The sequence below is a fragment of the Anabrus simplex genome, chromosome 1 (genome assembly GCF_040414725.1).
Source record: "Anabrus simplex isolate iqAnaSimp1 chromosome 1, ASM4041472v1, whole genome shotgun sequence".
NCBI classification, from domain to species: Eukaryota; Metazoa; Arthropoda; class Insecta; order Orthoptera; family Tettigoniidae; genus Anabrus; species Anabrus simplex.
The window spans coordinates 1,162,352,211-1,162,379,196 of record NC_090265.1 but is presented as its reverse complement, the minus strand read 5'-3'; the positions used below and the strand labels follow the sequence as shown (position 1 = coordinate 1,162,379,196).

General features: G+C 39.4%; 1 protein-coding gene across 2 annotated transcripts in view; it reads right to left on the bottom strand.

Moving 5' to 3' along the window:
• LOC136877086 (uncharacterized) overlaps window positions 1-25,827 on the bottom strand; it is a 79,430-nt gene extending 53,603 nt beyond the window's left edge. For both annotated transcript variants that reach the window (XM_067150907.2, XM_068228591.1), the window contains exons 1-3: window positions 25,724-25,827; window positions 798-914; window positions 97-232 (exon numbers count right to left, since the gene is read on the bottom strand). In XM_067150907.2, coding sequence (XP_067007008.2) covers window positions 97-232; window positions 798-914; window positions 25,724-25,781 — 311 coding nt within the window. In that variant the 5' untranslated portion in view covers window positions 25,782-25,827. The remainder of the gene's footprint in view (window positions 1-96; window positions 233-797; window positions 915-25,723) is intronic.
• Window positions 25,828-26,986: the final 1,159 nt, after the last annotated feature.

The following is a 26,986-nucleotide window of genomic DNA, read 5'->3' as shown; positions in this document are numbered from 1 at the left end:
TGCCTATTTGTACTTCCTCTTAAGACAATAATCACCACCACCACCACCACCACCACCACCACCACCACCATCACTTCTTATGTCATAAACACTCACACGCCGTTGTCCTGCACAGCACATTCACATGTATCAGTGCACATTTGATTGCTCTTGAAAGTTTCTCCCTTCTCGTAGGTTGTGTTCTGATACCTGCACTTGCCCCCACCTGGGTTAATTCTCTTCACCACATCATCTGTAAGCAACACCATTATCTAGATCAAACACAATTCCAACGTATATAAACATTTAATTTGGAAACTTGTTGTCAGCACTAATACAAAGAGTATGTCGTAAAGTCCACCTGTACTTCTGCCATAAAATCTGTAGGAAACGTACCTCAGCGTACGTTACTCTTTCTGGGATGAGACTGATGTTATTTACCTAATGTTTGCTCTTCACAAGAAGGCGAATTCACAAGCAACATAAAGGGGTTTAAGGTGCAGATTCTTTATAATACTTATTACGGACACCAACACGGTACATTTGATTAGCGAACTACGAGGTTATGGGCGTGTGCTTAAATTACGGTGAACATATTAACAAACCTGCATTTATCAAAATCCTATCATTAAAATAACCTAAGGAAGAGTAAGCTATCTTGACTAGGACTGAAAACGACTTGTGTGATTGTGAAGTCAGAGGTTATTTTTAATATAAAATATCGGAATTTCCTTTAACAGTGTTTATTCTGGGATAATTTAGGGGACATAATCTATGAATCATTAGAAATGACAATTTTTATAACAAGACTAACATACCACAGTTGTAGCTGGCTGGACATGGTCCATCTCCCTCAGGAATACAGCCTATATTTCTGTAATAGGCCCTCATTGGCACGTTATCACAATGAAGCAGGTCCATGTCCGAAGAGCGAACTGAAATGATAAAAAAATATTATATAGCTTTACAGAAGAATTAATGTAATTGTAGTTACAATAATTTTACAATAACTAGGATTATAAGTATCAAACTACCTGGAAACTAAAGTCGGGACCTCCGAATAAGACGCATTTCCACAACAAGTGCCCTGCTACTATCTGCCTATCACTGAGTATTGCAATTTGTGATACATCATATTTCATATTTTTGAAACCTCAGGAGAGAACATTTTAACTTTTCACAGGCATTTAGCACGGTCGTTTTTAGTGAGAGTAATATCATCAGGGGCTGTGCTCCGTATATTATTATATTATTGTTGTGTCTATACTATGACGTCACTGAACTCTGGGATATCACGAAAGCCATTAACGGTAAGATACGTTATTTCACTACAGAATGCCTGGTTGAACAAAAATAAATGCATTATGAGAGCTAGGATCCCCTGAAGTAAGTACATTTTCTGCTGCCTGATCACCGTGAACTGAGTAATACAGTCTTTTGGGTATTATACTGAGTATTGCAATTTGCTTCCTATATTGGTGTAGTGAGTGCTTTTGAACACAAGAATTGACGAGTGAAAAATATTTCTCATGGGCAGTACAAGGAAATATATTTAGTGAAGACTGATTGTTCTGAAGCAAGACAGTATTGTTCAAATGACGCCTATTAAATCTCTCCCAATTTTTATGGTAACTGAGTTAAGTTTTTTGCAACTTCAAAGTAGTTATATTTATTCCTTATACTGAAGCTATCAGGTTTCCGAACGTTCATTATCGCGCTGCGTGGTATTCAGTCGAAAAAATTAGAAGTCCACATGATATTAGTTATTTTAATAAGATTAACAGGCTGCAATTAAATACAATTATCTGAACTACATGCCGCACCGTATCTGGCCCGAAAAACCGGCCAAAACTCCATGTTTAAAATACAAGTAATAATCGGAATGCATAACTTCCTGCGATAGTCCGACAGATGGGGCATTGCTACGGCAGTGGTTTGTCTGCGTATCGAGCACCGACAAGCAGGTCTGTAGTTACGTCTCGCGTGCAGTGCATCTGAAACTTTTCTACTGGCTTGATATCACTCTGCGTTTGTGACTGTTGTAAAGTGTGTTATGACGTGAAGTGGGGTGAAAATCGTTATGGATTCCAAAGATCCGGGTATGTACTGTTAATTAGAATTAATTTCATTCATATTATTTGCTATGAGTGTAAGTAATAAGTAGGGCCCTGATTTCTAGGTTTTAAACTATTTTACTCCTTGCTAGCTAAACTGCAGTATTTTAACTTACTTATCCATTTCATTGCCAATGGAGTAAATTACGCGACTCTTTATAAAACCTAAAAATAACTAAATAAGACGTTAAAACCTAAAAAAACTAAATGTGCTATTCAAGACAATATTACGTTATTTTGAATTAGATGTACCAAATATTAATGGAAGTGATGATTTTTTAAAATAAGCATTATGCACGACTTTTTGAAACGACTTCATAGTTTGGAACTGGAAGTGGATTGTAAGTATAACTAATGCTAGCGAAATAAAGGTGGTAAGATACTATTCCACCAGGGTACAGCACAAATCAAGAGGCAACCCCCTGGTGTTCACTGGCCTGTATCTAGCAGGTACAAGCCCGCCTAACTTGCCAGATTCAGTGCATCTCTCATTGTGTAAGGTCGACTACCGCCCGCTACTGCGCTGTTTACTGTTTACCTCTATACACAGACAGCGACAGACTAAAATTAATTTTCCCTATAAATCAATTTATTATTAAAGGCAGTTTAAGAAGCTTACGCATCTCAGAAGTAGCGATGCCTAAAGGCAAGTAATCTCGAAGTTGGTTGATTCGCCAGTGGATTGGTAACGATCCGGACTTTACTACAGATAGCAAAATTATATTTTGTCAAGTCTGCCAAAAGCAGGTAAGGAATTATTTAGCATTCCTCCAATAAAAAATCCCCTTTACTGTAATGAAAATCAAGTTTTATAGAAAATTATAAATGAGTTAAATATTATGGGCTCTCATAAGACGAATGCTGCAAAGCGAACCTCAGATGATTAATAGCACAGTACGCGCAATTTTTAGTGATACCTGGTTTTACGAAGGTGAGGAATAAGGAGGGAGCTCTCCCATTTCCAGTAATACTGCCAAATTGAATGGAAATAAAATCTTAAATGAATCAAAAGTATAATCGATTGATCGATATGAATTTTCTAAACCTTTATTATCTTAGCATGAATTCTCAGACATATCACTTCCACAATCACTCTCACAATCGTCACTGCTATCTGTAGTACTATTAATTACAATCTCGTCCACGGCTATTTCCATGACACCGTCGTGCCTCCAGTATACCCCTCTCAGTTCCTTCACCTTTCTGCAATACCCCTCCCAATCTGTGGCAGAAACTAAATGGAATGCCCCAATGGTCAGTCGTCGTAAGTTAACTGCTGACATGTCTCTCGTAATATTGAGTCGTTTGAATTTGCGTTTTACTTTTGCCCATGCCAATTCAATGGCGTTCAGATCACAGTTGTATGGGGAAGATGACGGATGACGTGACCTGTTTCACCAGCCATGACGTCTACAGCATAAATTTTATTGGGAGGCCTGTTTTTCTCACTCATGTTCAATCCTAACCTATATTTTGGCTTTGCTGTGTAAACAACAACATACTAGTACGTAAAGTGTACGCCAGATGTCTCACGGTGATGCATAATCGATTCATAGTTTGTGTTTCAAAGGTTGCCAATACGAATCTCGAAGATTACCGAGTTCTATTGATTCAGCACTAGGGAGCTCAGTTATCACTAGAAGTTGTGCGTACTGTACTAGGAGTCCACACAAAATGAAAAGTTGAGCGAATTTACCTATGTAAATTTACCTCGTGTATACAATAAACTATAATTATTTTATTTACGTATTTTTTCAGGTGCCATGTGACCAAAAATCACATTTTGTGCAGCACAAGGAATCTACAGGACAAATCAGCAACAATGCTATAAAAAAGGGAGAAATTTTCCATCGCACCAGCCACTAATTTCCAATTTTCCTGGCACTTCAACGGTGGATAATTTTAATATCCGTTTATGTGAAGCGCTGCTTTCGGCAAACGTGCCGCGGAATGCACTACATAATCCTGTGTTGGAGAAATCTCTTGAGGACATCAGTTGCCGTAAGATACCAGACGAGTCCACGTTGAGAAAAAGTTATTTGGAAAACTCTACGAGAAAACTATCGAAGATATAAGAGGTGATATAGGTGATCGTTACATCTGGCTTTCGGTGGACGAGAGCACAGGTAGTTGTGGTCGATATATCGCAAACATTGTGGTAGGTAAATTAGATGCCACAGAGCCTGATAAACCTCGTATTATACTGTGCAAGATGCTCGAAAAAACGAACCATAGCACCGTAGTTTGCACCGTCCGAGATACCCTTCGCATTCTTTGGCCGAGAGAAAAACAGGATGACAAGTTTTTACTTCTTTTGAGAGACAGTGCGGTATATATGACCAAAGCTGGTGAAGTATTGAAGAGTTTCTACCCTAACATGCTGCATGTAATTTGCATAGTCCATGGCTTACACAGATTGGCTGAAGAGGTTAGAAATAATTTTCCAGGAGTAAGCAGTATTGTTTCTTCTGTGAAAAAGGTGTTTCTTAAAGCTCGTAGCCGCATTCTCACATTGAAGGAAATGTTGCGTCAAACTCCTCTTCCTCCCGAACCCATCATCACTCGTTGGGGGACATGGCCCAATGCAGCCGGATAGTATGCCAGTCACTTTGAAGACATTAAACATGTTATACATTCTTTTGATGTCGATGATGTCGATACATAGAGAAGGCTCAAACAGTTCTCACGAACAAGAACGCTGTTTCACTTGCCTTCATTAGGGCACACTTTGCTGATCTTCCTGCAGCTATTGAGCGTGTTGAGTCGGCATCGTTGCCATTAAAAGATGCAATATAAGTTGTGGACTCCATTTCGAGGAAGGAAATAACAGGACCAGTGGGTGCAGCTCAAGCTTACCAAAATTCTACAGCGGATCCTGGATTTTCAACAATGAGGAATGTGTCTGCAATACTTCAGGGAGCAGAAGTTATTGACGAGGTACCATGGTGCCGAGAGCTATTGCTCCAATGAAGTTTCCTCCAATGACTTCTTGTTGTGTGGAGCGTACATTTTTCTGCTATACGAATATTTTGAGAGATAACAGAAACAGGTTTTACTCTGCAAAATCTGAAAATGTTGTACAATGTAACAGTAAGTGAAAACTGTGTTCTGAACTTCTGAAAATGTTTCTTGATGCATTTGAAGTGACAAAAATTTAACCTACATGAACCATTTATTGTATTTACGCATAAATATACTTTGTTATTTTTAATTTCAGTTCGTATGATGTGTTTGAAATGCTTTGATTAAGCCATTCTGTCCCATATTTAGAGAATATTTTGAAATAAGTCGTATAGTTTTGTACTAGCGAGGCGTGAAGGTTACAATAAAGTACAAAAAAGTTTGAAAGAATAGTACAGCTTTAGTAATGATTGAAATGATCATTAAAACTATTTCAGGAGGATGAAAACTAAAAAACTATTTTGGGCAATTAAAAAACTAAAAAGTGTTCTTTTTAAGAACCTAAAAATCCGGGCCCTAGTAATAAGCATATTTACATTTACCTGTGAAGAAAATGAAATACTCCTTATAAGTACAGCATTGTAAGCCTTTTTACATAGTTCAGAGTGCTTCCATTCATATGTTTTAACGCAGTGGGATAGACAAATCATTCCTCTGCAGAAAATATAAAAAAATAGCCACTGAATACCGCAGTATGGTTTTGTACGATTTGTTTACAAGAATTATGTGCCAGTTATAACCAATGCCATTTCCGCAGAGAATTGTTAAACATTTGTTTTATCCGAGGTTCTTCTAAATGCGTACTGATGACTAGAAAAGGCCTCTATGTCCTTATGAAGAGATGCTCTGAAAACGATTTTGTAAAATGATTTGATTTTATGGAAAATTCTGTATTATCAGATCTTACCTTCTCAAATGCTGAAAAGAAAGTATTTTGACATAAACAATCTTATATAAAGTCACAGTTAAAGAAAAGATGGCTAGCTTTACACAAAATTGAAAGTATCCTCTTAAAAAAGAACCATTATTGGCTGAAAAGTACCATTACAATTCCATGTTGAAAAATTCGAGTTGCTAGGCCATCAAACTCATTCAGCGAATTCAGTAAAAGGCTTAAGACACAGCTATTGAGAAGCAATTTTGATGCCACAGAATTAATGTATGCCAGTCAAATGAAGCTCCGAGACTCTGCAAATGTTTAGGCGTCCAAAGCGGTTACAGATATTACAGACAAGCTTCATGCTTCGGAGTAGTCGCAGTGACTTACAGGACAAGAAACGACTTTCACATATCCAAGCTTTGTCAATCTTTGTGGAAGCTCGCTGAACAGGAAACAATACTAAATATTCCGAATGGCTGATACGAATATCTATCCCAGTTACAGTATCCTTCAAGAAGCTAAAATGCAGTGCTACCGTGTGACTGAATTCTATCAGGTGACTGCCACATATTGCGGAGGTTCAACTTCAAGACTTGCTTAATCACATATGTCCGCGACTAATAGTATATTTATAAGAAATATTAAATGGTCCTCCATATGATCACATACAATCATTCGAACATTTTCTAAATGGGGTTGTGATGGTTCACAGCAAATTCAGTTTAAACAATGTAAATACCAGCAGGAGATATTTTTCAGATCCTGAAATATCAATAGATATAACAGGTGTAGATCTGCAACTCATCTATCGATTCAGGGTTATTCTAGAAGATATATCCAGTGGACATCAAATGGACATACACAAATTTTCCGCTTATACTGTTGAAACTGCAAGACTGTATGTTGATTTATATCCATGGCATCCTATGTCTCCCTCTCTACACATGATTTTGGTGCATGACCTAACTGTCATTGAACATGGCCTCTTACCCACAGGCAGTTTATCAGAAGAAGCAGCTGAGGCCCGCAATAAACACTTTCGCCTGTACAAAGTATTGCCAGGAAATTCTCACGCGAAACATGCAAACTGGACATAACTGACAGGCTACTAGTGACATCTGAGCCATTAATAACAGGTATGAGACCGAAGCCAAGGAATAACAGCGAACCTTTCTTGAAAGAAACATTACATTTACTGATCTAAAAGTGCAGGATACATTATAAAGATCCCTCAAGCTGAAAATGATGATGAAGCGGAGTCCCCAATAGAAACAGACTGCTCCGATAAACAAGACTGGAAAGCATCATCTGAATAATATATAGTATTGTAGCTAAGACATAATGAATCTCATAAAAATCCCATTGTGTTGTTTTATTCTTTGTATAATATATGTACCTACCTTATTATCCAAACACTATGTTCTCTACGGTCTCGCGGTACAGAAAGTACAATAAAATAATTTTGGCCAACTTTTTGCATTAAATACCCCTATGTGTGGCGGTTCAAATGTCGCAGTCTAGAGTTTAGATCCTGATGTAGAGACGTGAAGTCAGAAGATGTTCCGTGAACAGATCGTGGTTAGGGATTAGTTAAGTACAGTTTATATTCGCTGTTTTATATAGAATTTTTAGACTGGTTTCACGTGTTAATATCTTACACATATGTTTTGACAAGGGTGACGTACAAGGTGTATGCATAAGTCTCTTCCGGTTACACTAAGAGATGGCGCCAGTGAACAGTACACAGCGTATGAATTTGACACATACGTCAGTTAGTTCGTCTGACATTAACCTACTGTGCCACTTCACCGTTCTATATTTGCATCAGTAGGAACAAAAATGGAGTTCAAGCCATTAAAAGGTCAATGTGAAAGCAACTAACATCGGAACGAACCGAAATGATAATCCTTTCAACCGGTAGTCACCGAAAGAACCATACTTAGAAGGCTGTTAAAAAAGAATGACAGAAGCGGATTATTTAAACCAATTATTAAGAAAAAAGAGACTTCCATTAGAACATTCTTCACAATTCAGTACTACTGCGAGCAAGACAGAGTCGAGCAAAGAAAGGAGCCAGCTTATCAGATTTAAAGATCAAATAATGACGGAGGATAAAATCCGCTGCAGCCCGCTCAACGTCAACTTTAGAGATCAAATAACTGCGCGATATTTAAAGACCAGCAAAAGGAGTTAGCAAGTCTGGTGCAGCAAATACGTCACGGCTGGACTTAGACGTTTTATATTTGTCTGATACTGCATATCGTAGACAGCAGAGTCCAACCAGCTGTCAAGTGCATTTCTAATAAACACGGAGAAATCACATTCGCTCAGCAAGCGAGAGAGTTTTTACCAATAATAGCACAATTAGAACTACTATATTGAGGCTAATCGTCCCAGAGCACATTTTATTCTGATATCATTGGCATTGCAAAACGAAGATTAATTGTAAGATGACAACACTAACTAAGACATTGTATTATTCTGTTCCAAACGTACCCGAGACCACTATGATGTTGTAAAAGACCAAGACAGAGACTACTCCGACTATGGTGGCGCTTTACGAGGTTGATGACCCAGGAGGATTGAAAGTCAGCTGAGAAGACGAGATGGACCCGATTACCCAAAGCAGAACCATGGAGCGAGGCCTACCATTCCCGTTGACCAACAGCGAGATGGCAAACAGGGTCCAATAAGCAAAGTTAAGTCCCCTATGAGTCGTTTTTCGTAAGTAGAAACCTTTATTTTTGGCTATGCGTTGATATGTTTTGTGACATTGTGCGTGTGTATAATACACTGACTGACAGAGCAAATGCAACACCAAGAAGGAGTGGTCAGAACTTTATGCCAATTGCAGGGTAGACTGACGTCACTGAGGTATGCTCATGATGTGAAATGCGCCGCTGTGCTGCGCACGTAGCGAACGATAAATGGGACACGGCGTTGGCGAATGGCTCAATTCGTACCGTGATTTCTCAGCCGACAGTCATTGTAGAACGTGTTGTCGTGTGCCACAGGACACGTGTATAGCTAAGAATGCCTGGCCGCCGTCAACGGAGGCATTTCCAGCAGACAGACGACTTTACGAGGGGTATGGTGATCGGGCTGAGAAGGGCAGCTTGGTCGCTTCGTCAAATCGCAGCCGATACCCATAGGGATGTGTCCACGGTGCAGCGCCTGTGGCGAAGATGGTTGGCGCAGGGACATGTGGCACGTGCGAGGGGTCCAGGCGCAGCCCGAGTGACGTCAGCACGCGAGGATCGGCGCATCCGCCGCCAAGCGGTGGCAGCCCCGCACGCCACGTCAACCGCCATTCTTCAGCATGTGCAAGACACCCTGGCTGTTCCAATATCGACCAGAACAATTTCCCGTCGATTGGTTGAAGGAGGCCTGCACTCCCGGCGTATGCTCAGAAGACTACCATTGACTACACAGCATAGACGTGCACGCCTGGCATGGTGCCGGGCTAGAGCGACTTGGATGAGGGAATGGCGGAACGTCGTGTTCTCCGATGAGTCACGCTTCTGTTCTGTCAGTGATAGTCACCGCAGACGAGTGTGGCGTCGGCGTGGAGAAAGGTCAAATCCGGCAGTAAGTGTGGAACGCCCTACCGCTAGCCAACGCGGCATCATGGTTTGGGGCGCTATTGCGTATGATTCCACGTCACCTCTAGTGCGTATTCAAGGCACGTTCAATGCCCACAGCTACGTGCAGCATGTGCTGCGGCCGGTGGCACTCCCGTACCTTCAGGGGCTGCCCAATGCTCTATTTCAGCATGATAATGCCCGCCCACACACTGCTCGCATCTCCTAACAGTCTCTACGAGGTGTACAGATGCTTCCGTGGCCAGCGTACTCTCCGGATCTCTCACCAATCGAACACGTGTGGGATCTCATTGGACGCCGTTTGCAAACTCTGCCTCAGCCTCGTACGGACGACCAACTGTGGCAAATGGTTGACAGAGAATGGAGAACCATCCCTCAGGACACCATCCGCACTCTTATTGACTCTGTACCTCGACGTGTTTCTGCGTGCATCGCCGCTCGCGGTGGTCCTACATCCTACTGAGTCGATGCCGTGCGCATTGTGTAACCTGCATATCGGTTTGAAATAAACATCAATTATTCGTCCGTGCCGTCTCTGTTTTTTCCCCAACTTTCATCCGTTTCGAACCACTCCTTCTTGGTGTTGCATTTGCTCTGTCAGTCAGTGTATATCGAAGTGTAATTACATGGATGTAGGTATTCATCTGATGTTACTGTCAATCCCATATGTAGGCGTAATATACCAGTGAAAGCCGTTCGCAACTTTATCAATGTGGTGTGAGAGAAAGTAATAGATATTGTTAATCATTATCAGTGAAGTGTTAAAGTGTAATATGAGTGTCAATATACATGTGTGATGGCTTAATCGGAATGGCAAGTTAAGAGATCGTATTTAGGGAATGTTTACGACGAAGTATAGTAGAACAGCTTAGTATTATGATACGCTTTTTTTTTTGACACTATGACGGTAAGAATAATGTTTTTATATGTGAAGGTTATGGCATATATGCATCGTATTTAATGAGATGGGTGCTTGTAATGCATTGATATGGATATTACGTGATATTTGGAATGGTAAATGGTGAATGAAGTAATAATATAAGCGGATGTTAAGTTGTGATGGTGATATTTATTTTTATTCAAGAGGTTGGTCATAGTAGTCTTCTGTGAGATGATATTACGTGCAAATTTTGCATTCTAAGATATATTGAAACGTACTGCTTTCAATTGCTGTTTTTATTCCCAGATACATTCAAAGTAGGTTAGGATACGATCTAAATGCCATCAATACAGTATTGTTTTGAATATGTAGGATCATCAAATGAGCCAAGAGGCTAGTAATGATAATATTTAGGCCTTCATGAGTTATTTATGACCACTTTCAAGTACTCTCACACATGGTAACCTAATTCCTGATTTTATGTGAGCATATTGACACATCACTGGTGACTTAGTCATTCATATACGGATTTTTAGATGAAGGTAGAGTCTTCTAACATGCCAGTTTTTCCACTTGTGGTATAATTTGTTAGAAATTTAATAAAATACACTTGGCAATGCTACATTCAGCCAGATACGCACTTAAATTGAATTTTAACCATGGACTAAAGTAATAATTATGAGAATTAACCACATAAGCTATATGATAGTATTAATTTGAAATCAATCACGACTTAGAGCGGACCTGAATTTGCTTATATGGAGATCAGATCTTATGAAACATGAAAAACAAAGTGAACTTTCAAGCATATTATTTAACTGAAGTCCTTAGAAAACAGATATTGCTTTCCCATATGATTTTCTACTGTGTATGGACACAGATATTAGGTTTAGCACAAAGTGACATTCGTTTCACCAGTCATATTTGAGTTAAAGGTTAAGTGACAGAACTTTAAGTGACTTTGAGGAGCAATTCAGCTCAGAGAGAAGAGATTCCAAATCTTAATGAATTATTTATTTGGCAATTTTCACTACGTTCTACATTCTGTTTTAAAACTATAATCTGAAATGATGTATATAGTAATGAATGTAATTTTCTTTTCATTTTTAACCAATTGGATGCATCTAATTCTTTCAACACTATTCAGTTTTTACTTAATTAATATTTTTTTAAAAATTTTTCAATTGATTCTTCGAACATTATTTATATATGGCTAGATTTTCAACAGTCCAAGGTATTAATGAATCGATAATTATGGCCTAGATTTCAGCTATTTATTACAAGTTTTTCCAAACTTATTTTTTTTATCTCAACTTAACAGTAACTGATTGAGATATTTATAACATTACGAAGCTACCTACGTTGTGTGAGACATTTTCAACGATATGTTAGGTAACATTTCCTTAGTATTTGGACTGAATAGTCAATAAAAGTTGAATAGTGAAACTCCATAATTCTTTTAATGCCTACTTAGTATAAAAACTAGATGTAAGACTGTAATAACTCATTTGTAATTGCGATTTTCGTTGGTGACACATGCGAATCAGTTGAAATATCGTATTGACCTGATATTTGCGATTAATTTTGGCGACATGCAAGTATGGTATCCGACTGACAGCGTGGTGGAGACGTCCTTCTGTGTAGGTTGAGATTTACCATAGGCCATCGGCGTACTTTCTCAAGCGGAACCCACAACCCGGCAACATTAATCAGATAGAATCATTTATCAAGAGCTTGTCTGGAAATGTATCCTCACCTGGACGCGGGAATGGTGCACTACCAACACACACAAGTTGAGTCCACCAAACACTAGCACCTGTGTTCTATCGTTCAGTGATTATTTCGACGTTTGTGCCTGAAAAATCATTTGCCGCACGCATTGCTTTCCTTATTTAATCAAAAGAAAAAGGATGTGGAAAGTCATCGTTTGCTGGTAGAAACATGTGGTGAACACGCTCCATCTACTGGGACATGTGAGACATGGTTTCGACAATTTAAATGTGGTGATTTCAATGTGAAAGACAGTGTATGAACTCTTGAAGCCCGGCGAAACCATTAATGCACGACGCTATTGTCAACAAATGATTAATTTAAATCACCCATTGATCTAAAGACGACTGGAATGGGCCAGAAGACATGGCAAAGTTGATTTTGTTACACGACAATGCGCCGTCTCACACAGAAAATCCAGTTTAAGACACCTTGAAATCACTTGGATGTGACATCCTTCCACACCCGCCGTACTACCCCGACCTGGCGCCATCTGACTCAAACCCCTTCGCATCAATAGGGCACGCACTCGCAGAGGAGCACTTCAGCAATTTCGAGGAAGTTGGAAAATACTCTACGAATGGTTTGTCGCAAAAGACAAGCAGTTTTTCTGTCATGGTATTGAACCCATGACCTTTGTGCCCTAAGAACATTATGCATAAATCGACAATCATTTAAAAGCTGGATTCTTGATAGCATGGATTTGACACGTGACGAGGGGGTGATTACCTTCGGTCCCACGCTCTGGGGTACGTGACGTCAGCCACACGTGTCAACGGCGGAAGAATCTCAAGTCATTTTTGTGAACTATTTCAAAGCGCGTGTACATGGCGTGAACCAAGCCAAGTCAAAAAAATATAGTGCCTATCAAAGGAGGTCAATCATCTCACAAATCGAACCCGTAAAAGTTTTAAATGTCCATGAACACTACCGCCAGAAATGTAGCAAGCATGTAGTCACTTTCAAAACTCTTGAAATTACAGTTTAGGTAAGTCAGAAAATTTATAGAAATTTTCTTGGCGGCAAAGGGAGATATCCGAAGAGAGGGGGTAACTGCTATAAATACGAAGGGACGCCATGACGAAGTCTCCTTCTCCGGCATTTGTGATACAAAGCGGACGAAAAATTGTTGAGCTACTCTGCGAAATCAATCAACGAAAGTAGACTGAGTTCAACTGCAGATTTTAGCCATTGCGGCTAGGTCTTGACTCCGTGAGGAGATAGTTTTCTTGAGTGAAATAATTGTACCAGATAGGACGGTCAAAGTACTGAATAAATTCTAATGTGATTAAGTAATTCGTGTGCGGAAATAATTATAATCCATCGTGTGCACTCAGCAAACAAGTGAAGGGTATTTTCTTTTTTTTTATGCTTTATTCCAGGAAACCTGAAGAAACATAATGGTTTGTAAAGCCATGAATGTAAAAATGGCTAAATAAAATGCCAGGGTCGCAGGTGAGCCCTATGACGAACACTGGCGTGACTACATGAGGTAGGTGACTTTCCATCTTACTACCTCTTATATCTTGTCTCATGATCTCAAAAAGTGTATTTGAATGGGGATATACGACGCAGTGGTCACCCTACTAAGTTTTGTAAATGTGAGAGTACGACTAAAAGAGTCATTTGTTTCATTTTCCACTTGGATAAATTTTTGAAGTCTTGCGAGTGCCGTATAATGTTGTAAAAAGTTATTGAATAGGGTTTCGAAGTGATATCACGTCCAATGTAGATCGTCATCCGTGTGAAGTGTACTGCCTATATTTTGTGATGCCAAATTAAGATGTTCAGTCGACGTAAAATTTTTCTGTCTGCAATTTGACGTTAATAATAATAATCCATGGTCACTCATTTTCTTTTTTTCTTTGCTAGGGGCTTTACGTCGTACCGACACAGATAGGTCTTATGGCGACGATGGGATAGGAAAGGCCTAGGAGTTGGAAGGAAGCGGCCGTGGCCTTAATTAAGGTACAGCCCCAGCATTTGCCTGGTGTGAAAATGGGAAACCACGGAAAACCATCTTCAGGGCTGCCGATAGTGGGATTCGAACCTACTATCTCCCGGATGCAAGCTCACAGCCGCGCGTCTCTACGCGCACGGCCAACTCGCCCGGTCACTCATTTTCAATCGAGTGGAAGCGCGCTGTCGGGTGAGAACCTAGGGTGATGAATTTGGTCACGGAGAGAAACGTTTTTCTATGCCCATTTTAAACTGTGTCTGACTGACAATAAAAAGATCTAGTAGAATGTTTCAGTCATTTTGTTCATAAAAATCAAGTTATTAAATACGATCTCATTTATGCGAAGTTATTCATGAGTAATGCATTGTGCCATATTAGACGTCGAGATTTCTAGTAAGGATTTTATTCCAGTTCTTGGTCGATGATAATTGTGGAGCTGGGAAACAGAGGTTAGTTTTGTTGAGATGAGATGTGCGAATCAGGTTAGAGTCCTGTCATTGAAGCCGGGACACGGAAGCCCGAGGAATGTTTTATATGAGTTGAGATGAGATGTGCGAATCAGGTTAGAGTCCTGTCATTGAAGCCGGGACATGATAGCCCGAGGAATATTTTATAATGTTGAGAATGGAAAGAAATTCATAGAAATCCATAGCGGTATTAATTGGCGACGCGTATAATTAGTGTGGGCATCTTGAAGCATAATCTGTGCATTTTGTTGGTTAGAATATCGTATTTGTTTTATTATGTCGGCGGAGTTTAAAGGGAGCATTTTGAGAAGTCAGTCAGGTAGAACGAACCGGGTGTTTCATGTAACTGCCAAGCGAACTTGGGGGGTGAGAAGCCTCAACTGTGATAACGGGACAGGCGTGGAATTGAGATTGTACTGTATTCTCGGCCAGGGAAAACGTTAAAATGCTGGATTTAGTTGAAATTCATAGCCGGTAATGATCTGAGTATTGTGAAATACTGTAATTGAGGACGTAATGAACATTTGAAATCACGAACTTTGAGTATAAGGAACAGAGTAACCAAATTCAGGGTTGTCCAAAATATAGAGCGATGGTTGTGATGATCGGTTTGTCTGTGAGGGGTGTGCAAAATTCATAAATGGTAATGACGAGATATGACATCGTAATTATATGGCGGGTTGTTTGGTTTGTACGTAGATTATTAGGATATCCAAGTGTTAATAACGGTTAGGACTAGATTAGATTTTAAAAGTGTGAGATCACGAGACAAGATATATAACTGGACATGAATTATGTAACAATTCTTTTCCAGCCAGATAAACATCGCAATATTGAATTCACATCATAGCTGCGCAGAAATTTGTGAAGAAACCAGAGTCCGCGGAGATACAATTTGTTGTTCGTTAACATTTCGTCAAATCATTCAAAATTTATTTAATTATTAAACCCAGTGAAACCGCATTTTGAAATAACTTTAATCAAGCGAATAACTTGGAGATGCATTCTGGAAATTTTAGATTGTTTTTCTGGGGGAATATTAAAATATAAAGTAACGTTTAAGGGGACATATCCGAAGGAAATGGATTGTACTGCCACAAAGTTTGTGTATGCATTGCTATTGTTGTAATTATTGAACTTTGATTGATTGAGCAGTGAATGTGCTGGGGATAGTAAAGTGGAACTTTGGTCATCAACCGATGTAACAATTGTGTTTAGCCTTCAGCCTAGAAACTTGGATGGTCAGGGGGTCATCAACCTCAGTGACTTAGATTAGGGCCATATGCCATTGTAGCATCATTTCCTAGCGGTCATCATCCACAATGACTTTAAAGTAACTTAGAAGATTAGATGTCGGTCCATGACATAGACGCAGGTCACATCGATTCAATTAAGGGTCCATGCCGTAGAACCACTGTGTGGCACACACCAATTGGACGGCCTTAATTATACCCAGAGTCCAGAGTTCGTGTTACGAGGGCTGGACCATAACGAATCACTATGATGGTACATGTGGTCTCACATGGAAGCCGAATTTAAGGATTTCCAGACTTTCCTTTCTTAAATGATTAATAATTGAGACAATGGTTTCTAGTATGAATGCCCGTCAGGCAGTTACGTTAAAGTCTCACACCAGTGTTCTGACGTTTATGTAAAAATGATTGTGGTATCCAGTGGACACAATTGACTTCTATGATACCATTGACATATCAAATGCTTCAAAGTTTCCTGAATAAATAGGAATCTTTTAAACAGACCTTTCATTCCAGTAGATAGATTAGAATTACTGAACCCTACCTTTACCTCAGCAAGTGACGAAGAACCCGATACGGCCCAAGAGACAGATCTCATGAGCTTTGCTGGTAGGTAAGAAAGGTAGGTATCCCTCATTATGGACCTAAAGGGTTCAGTATTCATTACTTTCCTGAAAGATGGGCGAAGTGTGTAGAAGCCGATGGTCAATATTTTGAATAAACAAAAAGTGAATTTCCCTTGAACATTACATGTTTTATTTACCAGAAAATCTTATGCACACACCTGGTATAACGTCTATATCTTACAATAACAGGTCAGTCAGTCGTGTATGCTGTGACATAGTAATGAAATATTGTGTGAGACATCATAAAACTTTTCGTGGTAAGTTGTTATTGAAAACTAGCATTTTATCTGATTGATCGTTTACATAGAGTGAATCATTTAAGAAAAATATAGAAAAACAACCGACAGGGAATCTGTCACCTGGGTGACTGCCCTAAATACAGATCAGTGTTAATTGATATGAGGCAACTGGATGTGAAGTAACTTAAGCTTGTTTCATAATATTACTTGAGAGAATAAGAATTGATATTTAATCCTCAAACTGTGTGATCGTCTCGAATTCCACTACTGGGGTTGACTTACATAACTACTGTACTACAAAAAAAAAAAAAAAAAAAAAAAGAAGCAATCCACGTTCATTTCAGTACTGAAAAGTGAACGTATTATGTTGCATTATGATTCGAGGCAATCCAACTAGTGAATAGTATCTGACATACCAAAGTAGAAACGCCTTAACATAGTAATGAAGCTCTCTCAATAATTACATATAGAAACCGAATAATATTTCCTATATATATCAAATTACAGAAGGACGTGTATTTTTTTATATACTAAACATTTTTAGTATTTTGCTAGCATCACCTTTTAATAAGTGAGCCTTACCACCGAGTTTCATTGCAGCGATAGTCATGGAAAGAGAAAGAGTTCGGGGGCGTAAACATTTTGTCGGTAGAATCAAGAATAAGCCTATAATACTAAGCAGGGGTTTAGCTAATAGGACGGTGTTACTGGGGGTCAGAAGATACCGACGGATATTGTCACAAAATAAAATATAAAACTGACAATAAACAAGTGAAATCGACTCTTTCGAATATTCACAGAGACATAATTGTAAAATCAACACATCTCTTGAATTAATTTCTAAGAAGCCTCAAACGTTGGATTTTAGATTGTAATCTGAACATACCATTCGCCGTAAAACTATTCGCCTTGATAATATTATTTTTGTTCTGTATTTTGATGTAAGATTTTGTACTGTACCGGAACTGCAATATGAATATCAACACTACTTGTATAGTGGCCTTATAAGGACACTCATCCATGCACGCACAAGCACCCTCCCACCCTATCGGTCGACCCTGCCTACACTATTGCTAGTAAGTGGACTATTGGTTCAGTGCAATGGAACGCATGCATTGCCTTCATCTCCATACAGTTATCAAAATATCTCATTCCTTTGAATACCGATGACATGTCCTGTACTACAAACATCTGTAGCGTTTGTCACATTCGATGAGATCCACGGACGTCGTTCTACTTCCCTTGTCGGTTTTTGATGCATGTATTTCAAGACCTTTCAAAACAACTAGATCAAATCTTGCAGTAAAACTACGTGTTCGATTCGGCAGTTTGAACTTCAGTGCTCAGTTCATTGGGTACTCTTATACGTGAATCAGGGCATCGGAGGTTTCTCTCTAAAGAGTCTCTCCAACGGTAGTTATCTTTCTAATTTGATTTGTCAGGAATTGGTGATTGTTGCTTTATGAGGAAGTACAACTGAGCAACCATTCTCTCTTAACTTTGATCGGAGGAAAATATAGAAGAGTCCCCACTTCGAAGATTGAAGGTATCGGCTAAAGAACGAGAAGAACCACAAAGGGGGTGGAAATGAAAGGCACTTCAGGCCTTGGAAACAGAATACCATTGGGGTGATAAGAGAACAAGAGTTCTTCTTCTTGTTATTATTAACAAATACATCGTAATTGGGAAATACCCCAGTGGAGATGATCTCCTACAGTGGTGTGGTAATAAATTAAAGTTTTATTATAATGAACTAACAACAACAACAGCAGCAACAAGAGTACAACAAGCAATTCCATGGAAAGAAAATATTACAAGAAATACTATTAGCTGAACATTCTAATAATAATGTTATTTGTTTTACGTCCCACTAACTACTTTTTTAAGGTCTTCGGAGACGCCGAGGTGCCGGAATTTAGTCCCGCGGGATTTCTTTTACGTGCCAGTAAATCTACCGACACTGGTCTGTCGTATTTGAGCACCTTCAAATACCACCGGACTGAGCCAGGATCGAACCTGCCAAGTTGGGGTTAGAAGGCCAGCGCCGTAACGGTCTGAGCCACTCAGCCCGGCAGCTGAACATTCTAAATCCAACATGGTCATATATAAATTTACACACAACTTAATTATTTCCAGGGCTTAACACTACGGCTTACTACTAGCTTGACGTTACAAGTGATAAAAAGTAAAGTAAAAATATAATTACCCAACAACAACAACAACAAGAAGAAGATACGGAGGTAAAGGTGAAGAACCTGCTACAAGAAAGTACAAGTAATGTAAAGTCTCATGATCACCAAACCACACTCCTAAGATCAGAACACCTGGGGGCCTCTCTTAGTCGTCTCTTACGATATGTATGGGCTACTGTAGGTGTATTCAACCGCCCTAACTCACACAGGGAATGTTTGTCAATCAATCAATCAATCAATCAATCAATACTGATCTGCATTTAGGGCAGTCGCCCAGGTGGCAGATTCCCTATCTGTTGCTTTCCTAGCCTTTTCCGAAATGATTTCAAAGAAATTGGAAATTTATTGAACATCTCCCTTGGTAAGTTATTCCAATCCCTAACTCCCCTTCCTATAAATGAATATTTGCCCCAGTTTGTCCCCTTGAATTCCAACTTTATCTTCATATCGTGATCTTTCCTACTTTTATAAACGCCATTCAAACCTATTCGTCTACTAATGTCATTCCACGCCATCTGTCCGCTGACAGCTCGGAACATACCACTTAGTCGAGCAGCTCTTCTTCTTTCTCTCAATTCTTCCCAACCCAAACATTGCAACATTTTTGTGACGCTACTCTTTTGTCGGAAATCACCCAGAACAAATCGAGCTGCTTTTCTTTGGATTTTTTCCAGTTCTTGAATCAGGTAATCCTGGTGAGGGTCCCATACACTCGAACCATACTCTAGTTGGGGTCTTACCAGAGACTTATATGCACTCTCCTTTACATCCTTACTACAACCCCTAAACACCCTCATAACCATGTGTAGAGATCGGTACCCTTTATTTACAATCCCATTTATGTGATTACCCCAGTGAAGATCCTTCCTTATATTAACACCTAGATACTTACAATGATCCCCAAAAGGAACTTTCACCCCATCAACGCAGTAATTAAAACTGAGAGGACTTTTCCTATTTGTGAAACTCACAACCTGACTTTTAGTCACGCGACAAACCAAACCAAACCAAACCCCATGGCACTACAGCCCTTGAAGGGCTTTGGCCTACCAAGCGACCGCTGCTCAGCCCGAAGGCCTGCAGATTACGAGGTGTCGTGTGGTCAGCACGACGAATCCTCTCGGTCGTTATTCTTGGCTTTCTAGACCGGGGCCACCATCTCACCGTCAGATAGCTCCTCAATTCTAATCACGTAGGCTGATTGGACCCCGAGCCAGCCCTCAGGTCCAGGTAAAAATCCCTGACCTGGCCGGGAATCGCACCCGGGGCCTCCGGGTAAGAGGCAGGCACGCTACCCCTACACCACGGGGCCGGCGTCACGTGACAACCTTATACAATTAAAAGAATGTAGGTAAGCTGGTCAGATCTAAGATTGTGGTTATGTGCTAGACGTTGAAAATAGGCCTTTCTGAAAACGATCTTGTTGGTGTCATTGTGTTTTCAGTAGTCTTAACAATAACTCCACCAACTGGGGTTCCTATCTACCAAACGTTCCTGTAACGTTTGAAATTTTCTATTCTGTTTTTGTTAACCCTCTACTGCATGAATTATTTTTCGTTTTCGTTTGGTGAAGAAAATTTCAAGTTTTAATGTTCAACATACGCTCAGTGTATTACATGTACCAGCAATTCTTAACTGGGGCTAATAGCTTAACACTCATATGTAATGTGGATTGCCATAGTTGAATATATATACGATTTTTCACGATTTTACGCTAAGCTTTTAACATTCAAAGACCGAACATTACTACCTACCGGCCATGGGTACGTACTGCAAGGCGCAAGTACAACTTGCAGAACCGTAGGTCGGTAATGTCTTTGAGGTTGAGCCAGAGGTACTCGTGAAGCCTGTGGTAATATGATGGGAAGGGCCCACGTAAAATAAACGATGGTTGGTTCGCGTGGATGTTGACGGGGTGGAAGGAGTACCTTTGGTTGTAGGGCTGTTTCGTCTTATGTTATGTAAAAAAAAAAACATCACTGGGATATGTGTTTAATTGATTGTACAGTTGAAGGTGTGCCGTAAAACTACCTCTGTGTACAATATTTATCCATTTATACAGGTGAAAAGTTATTTGTTGCCTAAAGGCAACAGTATGCAGTAGAGGGTTAATCAAACAAACAAATACAAGGTGGCGTGAAAGTCAGTTTCCCCTTCCACAGTATATTATTATAGTATACTACTTCCGGACAGGCCTGGCACAGGTGTTCCGAGTTGACACCGTATAGGTGACCTGCGCGTCTGTGAGAATGGGGCGATACCTAAAATGAATTCTAATGATTAAGACAGCATAAACACCCAGCCGCCGAGTCAGAGGAATTCATCAATTCAAGTTAAAATTCTCGACCCGGCCACGAATCGAACCCGAAACCCTTTAGATCAAAAGTCAGCACTTTAATTATTTACCGTGGAGCCGGGCATAATAATAATAATAATAATAATAATAATAATAATAATAATAATAATAATAATAATAATAATAATAATAATAATAATAATTGTGGCGGTGGTAGTAATTACTGTTTTAAGAGGAAGGAAATATTTTTTTTGCTAGGGGCTTTACGTCGCTCCGACACAGATAGGTCTTATGGGACAGGAAAGGGCTAGGCGTGGGAAGGAAGCGGCCTGGTGTGAAAATGGGAAACCACGGAAAACCATTTTCAGGGCTGCCGACAGTGGGGTTCGAACCTACTACTATCTCCCGAATACTGGATACTGGAAATATGGGCAACTGTTCCTTAATTACTCCAATTAGAAAGAAAATCGAAGAGGTCCGATACATCGAAGCATGAAGTCATCGGAAAAAGAAGGTGAAGGGCCACGAAGGGCGTGAAATAAATTACTCCGCAGGTCTCGATAACCTAATACCTTCTGGGTAGGAAGAGAACACGAGTTGACCAAGGAAGGTCAGATACGAAAGGTGAAAACGAGGACCATAGAACAAGTAACTGGAAGCAATACTCCCTTATAACGAAATACCTGTAGATGGTTTTCGGTTATTAGATGTAGGTAATCGAACTGTTCTTTCCTATAAATACACCTATTCGAATGTTAGTTACCGCCGCTGATGTCCTCCATTCTTGAACAGTCCCAGCCTTGGGGTAAAGGTTGATGCTACTCCAGGTCGATTAAATCAAACAAGTTTTTTTATAAACCGACCTGGGTTATTTTATGGCCAATGTTCAGAAGTCTGTGAGGCTCAGCTATTGGATACGTGGTCACCAATCTACGCTCCCGAAATGAAAGTCCCTGTGTACAGTTTCGGTCGCCTTTTACGACATGCAGGGCATACCGTGAATGTATTCTACCACTTCCATTGATAGGAGAATATGATTAGTGTCTTAACGGGCCAAATATCCAGGTCTTACCCTACAGTACATACTCCCTCTTTAGATTGTTGAAGAACTGATAAAAGGAAATGATAGCAGAGTGTCATCGTCTCTGGATTCTCACCCAGATAGTCGTGATTTGAATCCCAAACAATGCACATGAAAGTTTTGACAATGAATAGATTCCTCGCAAAACTGTCCGTTCAAGGAGTTTTTTTTACAATTGGCTTTACGTCGCACCGACACAAATAGGCATTATCGCGACGATGGGATAGGGAAACGCTAGGAATGCGAAGGAAGCGGTCGTGGTCTTAATTAGGTACAGTCCCACCATTTGCCTGATGTGAAAATGGGAAACCGCGAAAAATCATCTTCAGCACTACCGACGGTGGGGTTCGAGCCAACTATCTCCCGGATGCAAGTTCACAGCTGCGCGGCCCTAACCGCATGCCCAACGCGCCCGGTGATTCAAGGAGTAAAAGTCACGGTATCAACAGTCATGTAAATCTATCTTTGCTCTTCACATTACATAGGCTACATAACTATAGGCTACTCCTCATTATTACATAGGCTAAGAGTAATTGACAGGTATTAGAACAAATTTCATTATAAGAAATGAATCGAATTCATAATCTGTCGTCCGTCCCTTTATATCTGATTTTAAATCTTAGTAACTGACACACATAATTTTCACCGAGGAAACTTTAATATTGTGCAAACATCACTCAAGTTTTGATGCCATTTGTATGATTTTGCTTATACAGAAGACCTTCGTTATAGCGATATCGGTTGCAGCGACACGTCGTCTGTAGCGTCAGGTATTCTTATCGAATATCTAATTGAAAACGTGTTTCTGAGCTCTGTTTAATACGAGAAACATAATATACAACTATCTCGTACGTAACGTAATTTAAAACCCCACTTTGGACCAGGATTGCCGCCGTATGGGAATTCTACGAACTGAAGATATAAATGGCGCCAAACTGAAAATGAAGTCGATGGCAGTCATAATAATTTTCCGTTAATTGAATTTCTGAAAAACAAAAAAAAACAAAAAAAAAGGACTGTGGTATTCTATATCAACATGACTCTAAACATAAGCAACAATAACAACTCAGGCACAAACGGACGTCGATATTATAACGGAAGTGATGAATAAGGCCCACAGTGACCATGAAAGGGATGAAGAAGAAGGACCATCCCGAGTGAGTGATTTTTAGAAGCCATCAGATTTGTGCACAGGTTCTAAGATACTGGGAGGAAGTGCAGTGTCATTTTGACGCAAATTACGGACATAGGACGTAGTGGACAAGCTGACAGGACAAAAAAATAATGCTCCTTATTATTCCTAAATGAAGAAGTATGATGAGTACTGCACATATTGACCTTGTATGTCTTAATGAATATCATCTGTAAATGTAGCAGAAAATATTACTTCGGGCATTGTGAAGATATCATAAACTAAATGTGTTTTGCTTATACACCCACAACGTACTGATCCACTATTTCGACAACTGTATTCTTGTTCAAGTAGAACATTCTACGATGAACGCTTCAAAGCTAGTTTCAGTGGAACTTCTGAGTGAATCAAACTGTAACAGCATTTTCATCACAAGTAGCCCTTATCTCTGTGTTCAAATTATCGAGAAGAAAGACCAATACAGTCATCAGGCTTTTCCGCCTCAGTGTCTACATATGACAAATACAACATAATTAGTTTCCCAGCAATTGTGCTTAGAGTGTATTATCAAAGCTACTTCACAGGATGTTGAAGTGGGCTGGCAACAGTATAGCATCTGCTGTACAATTACCGGTATACGTTCTGTGTGGAGATACCATTTCAAATCCGAGAGGGATTTGGTATAATTCTTATTGGTACAAAAGACCTTGGTAATGTGTTGATCCTATGAACAACTCAATTACAGGTCGATTTCCGATTTCAGAACATTACATGGGTACACCCTATGTACACGAATCGTTCCAACATAAGAAGACATTCAGGTTCTACAAATTGAGAGACCTGACATTTAAATGGCGTCATTCTAAGATACATGTAACCAAAAGATGTTCGAAATTTTTTTCTTCCTAGAAACAGTGGATTAGGTTCCAACTTAATTCATGCAAAATTTAAGAATACATTTTCATTTTTTTGAATTTCTGGATGATATTAAGTGCACAAATTCGTGGATACTAGGCTCATATTCCTTGATCTAGTCTTATCTTTTTCGTGTTGGAGAATTGGAGGACTAGAGAACATACTAACATACTTCTATACATTACTTTCCATGGCCCTTCGCCTACTGCATCAAGCCCTCCGTATTATTGAGAATTTGAGGTCCTTAGAGCTAATGACCTTAAATGAGAACGTTTAATCATGAACGAACGAACGAACGAACGAACGAACGAACGAACGAACGAACGAACGAACGAACGAACGAACGAACGTGTGAATGAATGAATGAATGAATGAATGAATGAATCAATCAATCAATCAATCAATCAATCAATCAATCAATCAATCAATCAATCAATCAATCAATCAATCAATCAATCAATCAATCAATCAATCAATCAATCAATCAATCAATCAATCAATCAATCAATCAATCAATCAATCAATCAATCAATCCATCAATCGATCGATCGATCGATCAATCAATCAATCAATCAATCAATCAATCAATCAATCAATCAATCAATCAATCAATCAATCAATCAATCAATCAATCAATCAACGATACATGTGGTCAGTCGTATGATTTCAGTATAAGTGTTCAGAAACGAAACAGGAAATAAAACATGATTTACTGAACATTTTCCGATAGGGAACCTAGAACGTGAAAAATCAGAGATATGGGTTTAAACATGCCTATCACTAATACCGTTTCCGGGTGCGGCGGAATCTCGTACGCCCATGTATTGCTTTTACTGAGGTTGGTCGTCATCATTTTGAACAACTGTTGTGAGGTATAAAATGGTACGTTAACTCAGGTTCGAAAATGATATGTTACTGTGCAATAATAACAAAAAATGATATAAAAACTAAATTAAATAACCTGTAAGTAACTTCAAATAATGTAAAATCTGAACGTAAAGAAATATACGTAAAAATGAGTGTAGATAATTCGGAAAACCGAAGACTAACAGTGATAGACATGTTTAAATCTATTTCTTCTTAAGCTAGCTTCTCACAATCTAGGATCCCTGTCCCAAAATGTTCAGTAGAACGACCTTTTTTCCTATTTAAAATTTTCTGCCTTTACTGAAACGCCCTGTGGCTGGGAAGGCAGGTAATAAATTTAGATCAAAGAGTAACTTCATGACATGAATCACACGTAAAGAAGCACACTAATGTTAGTATAATATATGTATAGTACATCAGCTTGGTGACATAAAAACAGAAAGAATGTGCTACACAATTCAGAACCCGTCTCATTTTAAACGACTAATGTTAAGAATGTGGTCACTTACTGGTGGTGGCGAAGGCCAATAGTATTACGCAGGACGTTCGCAATGCCGACCTTGCCATGACGGAGTGCTGAAATTACAATGAAGAGAATATAGCTTTGCCGCTGCTTATGAAAGGGACGGGGGCCGTTGGATGGAAGGAATCCTCCTTTTTTCTGCTTAACTCTCGCGACCGCCGCTAGATGCGCTAATGTGTCTTACCAACACACTAACTACCAACCGGTTTAGAGTCTAGCAGATTGATAATTTACACAATAGTACGTCCGTAGGAAGGCTGGTATCTCTGAAGATCAGCTGTACAGGGAGGAATTGAAGATGGTAATGATGACGACAGAGCTCATACGATTCAATGCTCCGTCGTTTCGTGTTACTTGCTGAATTACATTTTTTTAAAGCTGCTTTACGCCGCACCGACACAAATAGGTCATTTGGTGACGATGGGGTAGGAAAGGCCTAGGAGTGGGAAGCAAGCGACCGTGGCCTTAATTAAGGTACATTCTCAGCATTTTCTTGGTGTGAAAATGGGAAACCACGGAAAACCGTCTTCAGGGCTGCCGACAGTGTGGTTCGAACCCACTATCTCCCGGATGCAATCTAACAGCCTCGCGTCCCTCACCGCACGGCCAACTCGCCCGGTGCTGAATTACGACGATAAGAGCAGGCTGAAGTTGCTTCGTCCATGAATACTCTGGAATTGTAATAAAAGCATGTTAATGCTCGATACGTTTCCTTTTTATTTTTTATTTTTAACTTTAACACTTTGTTCTGAAGTATAGTAGAATTGTCTGTGCGTGGTTTACAATTCACAAGACGTATAATTGCTATCATGTTGAATGATTGTAATTAATAACAACAACAACAACAACAACAACAATAATAATAATAATAATAATAATAATAATAATAATAATAATAATAATAATAATAAATGTAATTTTGAAATGGACAAATAAATAAACGAAACATGTAATAAACAAATAGATGTACTTTACACACTTCGAAGTTATACTTAGAGTAACCATGGTTTATGATGTGTGTGATCATGGCAGAGTATACAGCTGTTAATCAATCGTTCTTGAGTCGCTGTTGACTAGATAGGTTCTCCGAGAAGGAATTTTATTCTGAGTTTAAATACTAATTCGAACACTCTTCACTTCCACAACCTTGAGTACAGGTTCGATCACTAATGAACCATGTTACAAAACAAGTTTAGATAAAATTTACGACAAGTCCAGCTACCTTTGCGGATTATGTCATATTAAGAGT